The sequence below is a fragment of the Labrus mixtus genome, chromosome 5 (genome assembly GCF_963584025.1).
Source record: "Labrus mixtus chromosome 5, fLabMix1.1, whole genome shotgun sequence".
NCBI classification, from domain to species: Eukaryota; Metazoa; Chordata; class Actinopteri; order Labriformes; family Labridae; genus Labrus; species Labrus mixtus.
The window spans coordinates 1,311,054-1,322,339 of NC_083616.1; the positions used below are offsets into that span (position 1 = coordinate 1,311,054).

Genomic DNA, 11,286 nt, shown 5'->3' on the forward strand with positions numbered 1-11,286 from the left:
TATGCGTTACATTAACGCCCACTGGACTTTAAATTTATTTTATTTTCATGCACTCTGTGAGTAGTTACATACACTGTAAGATTTTTTTTCTCATAGTCCACTGCACAGCTCCTACATTGCACCTTTTGTACATTTTTTTTATTTTTTTATAGTTTACATTTTTAAATTATATTTTATATATTGTAATAGCTTCTTATACTGTATTATGTAAGTTGTTGCTAGTTCTGCTTTATATCCTTGTTAATTGTTTAGCACCAAGTCATTCTGATTCTGAATATAAAGAGGGTACCAGCCGATACACGTTGGGCCATTTTAAATGTGTCTAGCCCGATGAATGAAAGGCATCTTTGATTGTAGTGGAATTAGTGGAAACTGGTGAACATGACTTCAAATAATCCATCTTTTGTTGCAGTTGCTTTAAATACGATGCAGGATGATTTATAACAAAGAGATTTAGACGGCGTGAAGTTTAAGTATGAACCAGATTGTTCCCACTGTTCACACCCAAACCCAAACAGATGTTTACTGCACTCATGAATAAATGCTTTAGGCTTGCACGTTCTCTCATTATCGCTTCACTCGTCTTATTTTAGCTCGCCCTCATTTCAATGTGTCAGGAGTGTTAGAATGATTTACTTTAAATTGTTAGTGTCAGTGTCGAAGCATGAAGTGCCATACGAACATGAACACTATGATAGATGACCGGTTCATTGTGCCCACACCTTTCAGCACGCCGTATAAAGGGCGTTCAATGCTCAGAGAAGCAGCAGTGAGCGTTCACAGTCGAGCTTTCAAGAGAGTCAGTCTGCTGTCTCCACGTTCATCCCAGGGATATAATCAGGCTCAGTCGAGGTAAGTCCTACAGCAGGACGACTAACATGTGTCTATGTTTATGATCTCTGAGTTTCATTGTTTTTTATTTACTGCTGGTTATGGAGCGGATAGTTTCAACCTCATTATGTACGGCAGCATCTATTTTAGAGAGCCTTCAGTGTTAGAGGAACTCATTTAGTCTCTCCTGGTGCAGCGAGTACTTTATGAAAAAGACGATGTTCTTTGTTGTGACAAGACTAAGACCAAGGCATGGCGAGACCGAGACAAGACAAGACCCATCCATTTAGGGATCGAGACCGAGTCAAGACTATGACAAAGGCAGGGCGAGACCGAGTCAAGACCAATCCATTTAGGTATCGAGACCGAGTCAAGACTATGACCAAGGCTGGGCGAGACCAAGACAAGACCAAGACCATGGCAGGGCGAGACCAAGACAAGACAAGACCAAGGCAGGAAGAGACCAAGACAAGACCAATCCATTTAGGGATCGAGACCGAGTCAAGACTAAGACCAAGGCAGGACGAGACCAAGACAAGACCAATCCATTTAGGGATGGAGACCGAGTCAAGACTAAGACCAATGCAGGACGAGACCAAGACAAGACCAATCCATTTAGGGATGGAGACCGAGTCAAGACTAAGACCAATGCAGGACGAGACCAAGACAAGACCAATCCATTTAGGGATGGAGACCGAGTCAAGACTAAGACCAAGGCAGGACGAGACCAAGACAAGACCAATCCATTTTCCGAAAATCCAACTACAAATGCATTGAAGTTAGGTGTTTTCCTTCTAATCAGGAATGAAGTGGAAAAATAGTTAGTGGTCTTGACCTGTCTTGATTTAAATTCTGGAGTCCGCCCAGTGTGAGCCCGAGACAAGACCGAGTAAAACTGCTTTAGATTCAGAGACAAGACCGTGACCTTCAAAAAGACAGACCGTACTACAACACTAGTTCATTGGAAAGTCATTGAAATATTCATGACATGTTTGCTACTCTCCATTTTGACAATTTCAGATAAAAAGTCAGAGATTGGAGTTTTTACTGCTTTCTTTCTTTTTAAGCAGCAGGCTGTGTTTGTACGTTTGTTGTACGATTATAAAATGACCGTCATGGTGCTTTTGCATTATTTGTTTCAGCAATAACAGGAAGAAGCGATGGCAGTTCTCAGGGTTATACTTATTGCTGCCTTCATGGTGACTGTAGCGCTGGCTAAACCGGTGAGTAGCTCCACCATTCGGCTTTTATCATGAAATGCAATCTAAGAGGTAGTAGTCTAAAGAACATTCCTTATTCCTGGAACAGGTCAATCTGAGCGAGGATGAGGATCAATCCAACGAGTCCACTGAGGAAAACTCATCAGAGGAGGACAGCAGCCCTGTTGGGCGTTCACATCATGGGTCCCTGCCGCCTGTGAACACCCCTGATGTCATAGTGTTGACTGGGCCATCAGAGGGGGACAGCACCCCTGTTGGGGACTCACATTATGGGTCCCTGCCGCCTGTGAACACCCCTGATGTCATAGTGTTGCCTGGGCCATCAGAGGAGGACAGCACCCGTGTTGGGGACTCACATTATGGGCCCCTGCCGCCTGTGAACACCCCTGATGTCATAGTGTTGACTGGGCCATCAGAGGGGGACAGCACCCCTGTTGGGTCCCTGCCACCTGTTAACACCCCCGACATCATAGTGTTGACTGAACCACAGGGCACTGCAGACATGTTCCTGTCTGTAGATGGAACCATTTCAACAAACAATATTTCAGTCCTGCCAGACCACATAGACCCGCAATCCTCCACTGACTCGGACACCACCAACATTTTTCAGGACATGCCTGTGACCGATCCTACTCAGGACTCGACTATTGGCGATGTTCTCCCAGACTCCGAGGTCACTCTGCACGCAGGGCTTACAGAAACTCATGATGGCACAAACCAACCACATGCCACCACCACATACCAAGAACCCCCGCTTGGTACCACAGCCTCACCCATGTCTATCGCCATGGCAACTGCAGAGACTACTGTTCCTGTCTGTATCACTTTCCAGTTTGCTACCTCCGAGCCAGATCAACCGAGAGGAGACAGCATGCGACGCAAATAACAGAAACATTGGTTTAAAGTTTTTATTATTGTTGTACATTATACTCTAAACACTCTAAGTGTCTATTTTAGCTCCACATTTAGAGAGAGGTGATCTGGTTTTAGTCAGATGGTGCATGTGTGATGACTGCTATATCATATTAAGTGAACCCTCTCTGTACTCTCGGAGCTTTAAAAACTTACAGCTCTTCATTTGTTAATGTTGATGATGATGTGTTCATTTGAGCAGCTGAAAAATAAAAGTGTGATGTGATTTATGTTCTTATGTCTCCTTTACGACCTTCTTAACCAAAACAATTAAAGAAATAATGTGCGACTGTTTGATCCAGCATGAAACCAAAACAACTCGCGCTACATTGTTGTGTTAGCATGCTAATGCTAGCGCTAGTTAGCTCTTAGCTTCACACTGCATGTAAATTTTCACGGAATGACCGTGATCTAAAAACTCTTACATGACTTTCAAATAATCAGTGAGTACAATATGTTATTCTTCTTTTCTCTAGTCAACATCACAGACAGTGGGACTCGAGTGTTACACCCATTGTAGACAGTCATGACTCAGTTATTTTCAGAGGAGATACTTGATTTATATTACATTTAAGTGTGAAAAATCACATATTAAACCTTTAAACAAAGGCTCAAAACATGGAGACTGCCACACAAACATGCCACACAGATTTAAAGTTCAACCCCGAGCTTTATTACATTTACATCAAAAGAAAAATAAGAAACCAAAGAAACAAAAAGGGGCTGGAGACCCGGCCAAAAAGATCAGATGGGAAGGTACCAAGCCAAACAGGTAATGGGTAATCGCTCTCTGCACCTCCCCCTAAAAATACCTAAATGGACTTTAAGTGGACTTAAAAAAGGGGCAACAAAAGCTCCTCATCACCACTGCCCAGAGTGTGTGCATCCCTGATCTCTCCTCCCTGACTCCTATAAACACCTCCTCCTCCTTGAGCAGAAATGGCACTCAGGTGTGCAGCAGCCAGAGAGAGAGAGAACAGGTGTGCAGCAGGCAGAGAGAGAGAGAGAGAGAGAGAGAGAGCAGGGCTGCACAGTCTCAATCAGCAGCTTAGAAAGACTCATATCTTTGTTTTTAGTAAATGATGTTGTTTATTGGGAGTTGTAGTTCTTACATTGTAAACGTTCCCAAACTTCAAACATGCAAGTATCAAAGACATAAAAAGCATATGATGAGGATGGAAACAGGCGCCTCTTCACAGCAGCTGCACCACAAAAACACATCATGAGAAACCTTCATATGTATCCATCATATTTTTAGACAACGTGATGTGGAGTGGAGTTGTGCTGATCCAGTACTGGGTTTACATACGACGTACGGCACAATCCCTGAGCTGAACGAAAACAGTCAGATTTTATACAATCAAAAGAACAAACACTGTTTTTTTTTTAATTCATGGAGCCTCAGCGACTTGACCCCTCAAGTAAGACAGTCCTCGTGGTCAGGTAGTGTGAAAATGTGTAAACACATGTTAGTCAGATGGGCGGGGGCGGGGGGGCGGAAACCTTTAAGAGCTGCATCCTTAATTTCATAAGACGCGTGCTCGGGGAGGTTCCCACCCTGCAGAGGACGAGCAGCTACAGAAAAAGTAACTCTAGATAGATTCTTTCTGACGTACGACTGAAGAACAGAGGTGCGGTCTGACAAACGTCTCGAGTTTGAAAAATTAAATCAGGCATTGTGATTGGTTGTGGATCTAATTTGGCAAGGTGGTCTGCGTTGGATCTTGCTGTTCCGGCTCCGTGTCTGTTTCTGGGTCGGGCTCTGCGTCCGGTTGCTCGGGCTGCTCTTGTGGCGCCGGCTGCTGGATGAGTCCTCCGTCCTGAGCCGTGTTATAGGAGCCACAGCCGCTGCACTTCATCCCCAGCACGTGGAAAGGCACCGTGCAGTGGACTTGGCAATCGTTACATATAATCTAAAATCGAGGAGAAACACACAGCTTTCAGATAACGTACAGGATATTTGATATTTATTATATTGCATTATTTATTGTTAGTTATCTATTTATAAAAACAAAGGACAAATACAAAACAATACAACTGATGCTACCTTTTTTTTGCTATTTTATTATAAATCTGTACCGGTGTATTTTATTTAGACATGTCTATTGCTGCTACTGTGTACAGTATATTATTTGTATATAACTTGTGTTTTTATTTTATTTTTTGTGTTTGTGTGCTGTTCCATCCTTTGGTGTTACCTGCTGCTGGAATCTGAATTTCCTGAGGGAACCTTCCCAAGGGATTAATAAAGTTCCTATCTATCTATTTCCTCACAGCAGCCACAGAGGTCCATTCTTCATTTTTGACATGAGCACTTTGTTGTGTTATGAAGGTCTTACTTTGACAGTGGCCCCTTGGTACTCGGTGGGCATCGGGGACAGGGAGATCTCTTTGTCTATCTGATCCCAGTGGTCCTCCATGTCCCACGCAGAGTGCATACACAGAGGGCAGCGATATGCACTAAAACACACCAGAAAACAATCACACTTAGTGAGAGGCCTCACTCAGAGCCTCATCACATTACACCGGGTTAAAGGTCATACATACCCCGTTCTGACCATGTCATCGAAGCAGGTCCTGCAAAAACAAACATGGAGAGATGTGTTCAGTTGTTAACCTGATGTTGTCATACCTCATCGAAAAGTGTAATACGACATCAAAGGTCAGAGACGACAAGAACATTACAATGATGGAGAGGGGAACAGAAATCATTCTCAACGTTTAAAATGATTTTCAACTCTTCATATTTGGTGTTAAACCGTTTTTAAGACTAAATCTGTCCAGGCGCCACTATGGGTGGTTTCCCTCTAGGGACCCGGGCCCGAGTATGTTTGATCCCAAAGTCTGGTTCATTCACAGACGTACCGCACTCGGTCACCGTGCCCGAGTCCGCTTGAAGAGGTGGTCTCAGGCACGATTCATGTGTGCTCGAGTAAAGTTTGCGGGAGTAAAGTGGATGCAAAAGTGCTCGAACAAGGAAGTGGAGCGCTATATGACGTCATTCTGACAACCCCTCGTATCCATGCAGCACGGGAACATTTCATCCTCTGTGTAGGAAGAGGGTCGCTGTCTGCGTCTCAGAAATCACTAAAACATCCACAGTTAGCAGGACGGACTCAGCCTGTGAGCGGTTGCCATGGTTACTTCTTCTGGGTGGATTTGACAACCAACTGTGTGCATACTGTCGCCTGCTGTATCGGACTGTGAACACAGTAAGTGTACTCGGGTACTGAACGATGTTACTAATGTGAACGCAGACCAGCGGGGGAGGGGGAGTGGGGGGCAATCATGTGAAACAATCATGCCTCATGTGAAAACGCCGTAAGCCACTGGACCTTCATTCATGTAGTAGGACTGAAGAGTTAAAGGCCAATCTGTAAAAAATGAACACATCATTCCCACAATGCTGGTATTCAGAGAGGAAGGAATCCTTACTTGTGTAAAAGATGGCCGCATGGAAGAACGTGAGCCATGATTCTGGATGTATGGATATCCTGCACAGAAAGAAAATCTCATTAACCTTCAGGTAAATAAGACGTATGGATTCAAAGCTAACATCACTCTGGATAACATCCCCCTAAAGTGTTCATATTTCATTACCTCCATACACACCGGACAGTTCTGCCTCGAGACATTTTCAACACACTGAAACACAAAAAGAATCTCAGCTGTGATGACGCTGATTCGCTTTTCGAGCATCAAACATATTAAAAGTGTGAGTCAGAGAGAAGTGGAAGCGTAACACTCACCTTGTGATTTCCTCGCAGATTCTGGGCTAAACACAGATTGCACTTCTCACAATGGAAATACTTTTCCCGGGGCCCGATCCTGTGTGGGGTCAGGACAACACGGGGGGGGGTCATCATGCTAAAGACTCGTTTTAATTCACCTCAATGCATGTAAGCAAAAGCTAAGCTGTCAGAGGAAAAGTTTCATTTTGTGTATGCTGTGTGTTTACAGGAGAGGTAATAGTCTATGTCTAACTTTTTTTTTCATTTTTGGGCTTTTTGTGACCTTTGTAAATGAGAGATGGGACAGTGGATAGAGTTGGAAATCAGGGAGAGAGAGAGAAGGGAAAGGAGCCACAGGCTGGACTCGAACCCGGGCCGTCCGCTTGGAGGACTTTAACCTCTGTACATGGGGCGCACGCACTAACCACTGCCCCACCAACAAACCTATTTTATTTCATCAAGACAGAAAAATAAAACATTTGTAACCAGCAGTGTATCAACACGTTAACTCACCTGCATATCCCACAAGGCTGACAGTGGTATTGTTTCTTATCCTTGTCAAACAAGTGGCAAATGCTGCAGTAATATTCCCCAAACTGCACGTTACACTGCTCACAAGTTTGTTGTGCCTAAAAAGGAGAAGAAGAAGAATCCTTCATTAATCCCACGAGAGGACATTTCTTTTACTCTGTTATTTTGACATGCTACACACACATGCACAAACAGGATCCTATGGACATGCACTAATGGAGAGATGTCAGAGTTAATGGAGGGCTGCATTGAAAGAGCATCTGAGCGGTTTGGGGTTCGGTGCCTTGCTAAAGAGCAACTCAGCAGTGCTCAAGACATTACCTCTCCAGCTACCAGACCTGTCCACACTGGGACTTAAACGGGCAACAACCCACGTCCCTATAGTATGAACTACTGCTGCACAAAGACAGAGATAATTCCACCCTATAGACTGAGCTACTGCCACTCCTAGCACAAGTCAGAATATCTTTATTGCCATTGGACAAGAACAACGACATTGAAAGAAGAAGCCGCTCTCATGTTCATTATTATCCCCATAAAAGCCCTGAGGTGTCCCTTCGGCATCGCTACATGTGTCTCTTACCTGCTGCACGGTGTGACACTCAGAGCACTGCACCTCTGTGACTTTGAATCGATCCATCTGGTGGTTCTCCTCTGCATCGTGGCACAGCCGACACACGTACAGTTTGCCACAGCAAGGAGCCTGCAGTACATAGAAACACGAGATGACCAGGTGTTATGTTGAGAAGTTCTACACAGCCTGCTAGTGAGCAGGCAGGGCAGGCAACTGCTTGGGGCCCCAGACCAGTAGGGGGCCCCTTGAAGGCTGACAAACTTAAACCAAAGCAGTGGCCCTAAATGTGCAAATGTCCTCTACAGACTGTAGGCAATCATTGTTTTAAATATTTGAAGTCATTTAAACTTTCAAATCAAGAAAATTCAACTTCAAATTGACTATCATTGTCTGTGAAATAATGTGAATAATTGTTGTGCCAAGGTTGTAACACTGTTTACAGCTCAGACTTCTGAAATGCGTCTTCTGTCGACTCTACAGAACAATGAGCACACTTAACTTTATTAAGTAGAAACTTCACATACTTTGTCATCACTGATCTGCCCCCAGGAGCAACATTTGTATTGTTTTCAAACACGAGGTGCATGCAATTTTTAACAAGGATGCATTTCTCGGCATAACACCCCCGGGATCTGGTGCAGGTGAATGACAGCTAAGTCAGTCATTACGTTATTCCTCTTTAGCCTTATGATGGCCTCCACAGTAAAGGTTAAATCTCAAAGTGTATGTCAAAGTAAAGTTGTCTTATTTAAACACCTAACACGGAGAAACACAGAAGATGAACTTCATGACGTTATATAACCTGTTTGGAGCGAGGAGCTAGCTGCGGTTAACGCTAACAAGGCGCTTTATCGGGATTAAAGTTATTAATAAAGACTTCTCTCTTCAGGGCAATCACACAATACACATTTTAAAACCTTAACTCACTTTCAACAAGCAGCTGCGTACATAATGCTCACAACCAGCAGGGGAAGCCATGATTCCTCCAAATGTATGATTCTTCTTCTTCGAATGCGCTGACGTCTCCTCTTCTTCTTCTTTTCTTCTTCTTCGTCGGTGAAAGCGAACGCACAGCAACACTGCCCCCTCGTGGTTCAGGGTCACAAGTGCTCCCAGTTACTGTGATGTACTGTTGTTGTAGCTAAAACTGACACAAAGATAGATTAATGTATGTTACGGTTAATTTTAACATATTTCCCTCTTTATTTGCTTTTTAATATCGGCCATTTTTTTTAGTTACTTGTCCGAATTAACACGAATCCTTTTTCGGTGATTATTTCAATGTTTTTTTTTTTTTTTTAATTTAAACACTTTATAAGTATTTTTTTCCTCGTCGATGTGCAGCAATTAATTAATCTTCTTAATATTTGTAATATGTGAAAATGTGTTGGTGCACAGACTTCTTCAGACAGGCGCCGCTGGTGTAGTGGTATCATGCAAGATTCCCATTCTTGCGACCCGGGTTCGATTCCCGGGCGGCGCACTCATTTTGTTCCGTCAACTACCGACGGACACGAAGCGTTTACTATGTTCGTGTTTGAATCATAGATTATGGTTTGAATAACGAGATTAAAGATGCTGCAAATGTACGAGGGATTATTATTATTTTTTTTTTTTTAATGGATTCATTTTTTAAATGTTTTATACATATTTTGTGATTAATTTATGCATTTATTCTAGCATTTATTTATTTTCTCTGCATTCATTTATACTTTCTAATCTGTAAATGTAATATATTTCATTCATTTATTTCTACATTTATTTAAATATTTCCTTCATTATTATTACATGTATGTATTTACACATTTATCCATCTATTTTTTTTCAATTCAATTAAAAAACCTAAAGCTTAAAATAGAAAATTAAATACAAAAGTTAAAAATAGAAAAAAAAAAAATGAGAATAGAGTTATGAGTGGACAGTGATCGAACTAACAGATGTAAACAGAACTCTTTGCAGCAGACGTATACTGAGTGGGTAAGAGATTGAAGTGCAATCAGGGACAGAGATACAACAGGAAATAAAATGTAAACAGAGTTGTATGAAAAACTGACCAAAAAAACAAGTCATAATAGTGCATGAAGACCAAATAAAGCTGAATTTTATTATTTATTTATTTCCTTATAGTGTAATGTTACAGACGTCAGCGAGCCCAGTGAACTTAAAGGCAGAATGTGCGACATATTACACATAAATAGATCATAAATCTAGTGTATCCTGTGTAAATGTGTGTCTGAGTCATGACTGTCTACAATGAGTGAGAAGCTCGAGTCCCGCTGGCTGTGTTGTTGTCAGAGCCGTGTTTACATGGACGTGACGGACGGCTCCTCCCCTTGTTTATAAAAGCTGTTTTAGTCAAGAACTAGAGAGAAGAAGAAGAAGAACATACTCACTGATTATTTAGATATTAGTAAGAGTTTTTAGATCACGCTCATTCTGTGTCGATTTACATGCAGCGTGAAGCTACGAGCTAACATTAGCATGCTAACACAACAATGCAGGACACAGGAGATTGTAGCTCAAGCCAAGGACAATTTTGTCCACTGCTTGCACTTAATGGTGCATAATTATGGTGAGTTCTAATTCATAACTCCTTCATCAGAATGTGTGTAGAGGGGTTGGAGGTGTGTCTCTGGAGGAGAGCGGAGGCTTCAGTATGGAGGAGGCGTGGCCAAACAGAAGATTGTTTTGGTTTCATGCTGCTGCTCAAGGGCGACATCTACTGGATGAAAAAGTTGCACATTCTTCCTGTTATGCAGGAAAGCGTATAGCCAATCCAGGTCCTGCACAAAGACGGCTGCATAAGGAAGAGTGAGCTGCTACTGAAAGCTGCCATACTGTTGCTGTGATATAAATCATAAAATGACTACAGTCAACTCAGACTATGTTTTCATCGGGGATGGGAGGGTGGTAGCAGAGAGAACTCATATAATTCCCCGCCAGCGTCATCTTTTATACTTTATTGATTGAGAGCCCCCTGGTGGCTGAATTTACATACTGTGCCTTTAACATGTGCATGCAAGATTATTAATATTTTATAAGCTTTTGGGACTTCAGGGGCTCCATAGCTTAGTCATGTTATTATTGAGGGTCCAAATTTGAAAAAAAAAAATACTCCTATAATAAATGAGAAAAATTGCAGGCAAAGCAAATTGTTTCAGTTTCACATATAAAGAAAGTGCATCAATTTATTTTAATATGTAATACAAACAATCCTTACATGGTTAATTATAATTCATAGTTTTAAAGTGCGCTTCTTTGGCTTTCTGTGTTATAGGTAATTTAGTTATGAAACATTTAATTAAGAGCACAACTATGAGGGATAAAAAATAGTATAAATAAATAAATAAATGGTGGGGGAAATGCATACAATAATGTATAAATAAATAAATAAATAAATAAATGCATAAATAAATATATAAATGCTGAAAACAATTAATCAATGAATAAATAATAAATACACTTTGTTAATGAAAAAGGCTATTTA

The 11,286-nt window shown here is 41.9% G+C and overlaps 2 protein-coding genes and 1 non-coding gene across 4 annotated transcripts; 2 read left to right on the top strand and 1 right to left on the bottom strand.

Annotated features, from left to right (window-relative positions):
* Positions 1-694: 694 nt before the first annotated feature.
* Positions 695-3,193, top strand: LOC132973707 (mucin-2-like). Its single transcript, XM_061037251.1, has 3 exons — positions 695-852; positions 1,974-2,054; positions 2,140-3,193. The coding sequence occupies exons 2-3, from the start codon at positions 1,992-1,994 to the stop codon at positions 2,935-2,937; spliced, it is 861 nt and encodes a 286-aa protein (XP_060893234.1). The 5' UTR covers positions 695-852; positions 1,974-1,991; the 3' UTR covers positions 2,938-3,193.
* Positions 3,194-4,339: 1,146 nt separating this feature from the next.
* rchy1 (ring finger and CHY zinc finger domain containing 1) lies at positions 4,340-8,861 on the bottom strand. 2 transcript variants are annotated; one of them, XM_061037252.1, is made up of 9 exons: positions 8,727-8,861; positions 7,809-7,928; positions 7,208-7,323; positions 6,713-6,791; positions 6,564-6,608; positions 6,399-6,457; positions 5,511-5,540; positions 5,303-5,423; positions 4,340-4,876 (listed from the first exon to the last, which is right to left on the bottom strand). In XM_061037252.1, exons 1-9 carry the CDS (start codon positions 8,775-8,777, stop codon positions 4,658-4,660), a joined length of 840 nt encoding a protein of 279 aa, XP_060893235.1. In that variant the 5' UTR covers positions 8,778-8,861; the 3' UTR covers positions 4,340-4,657. The 2 variants fall into 2 exon arrangements, with proteins under 2 accessions (XP_060893235.1, XP_060893236.1); XM_061037253.1 differs by lacking the exon at positions 7,809-7,928 and having other exon boundaries at positions 8,727-8,852.
* Positions 8,862-9,211: 350 nt separating this feature from the next.
* On the top strand, positions 9,212-9,282 carry trnag-ccc (transfer RNA glycine (anticodon CCC)). The gene has a single exon. It is a non-coding gene; the product is annotated as a tRNA-Gly (tRNA).
* Positions 9,283-11,286: the final 2,004 nt, after the last annotated feature.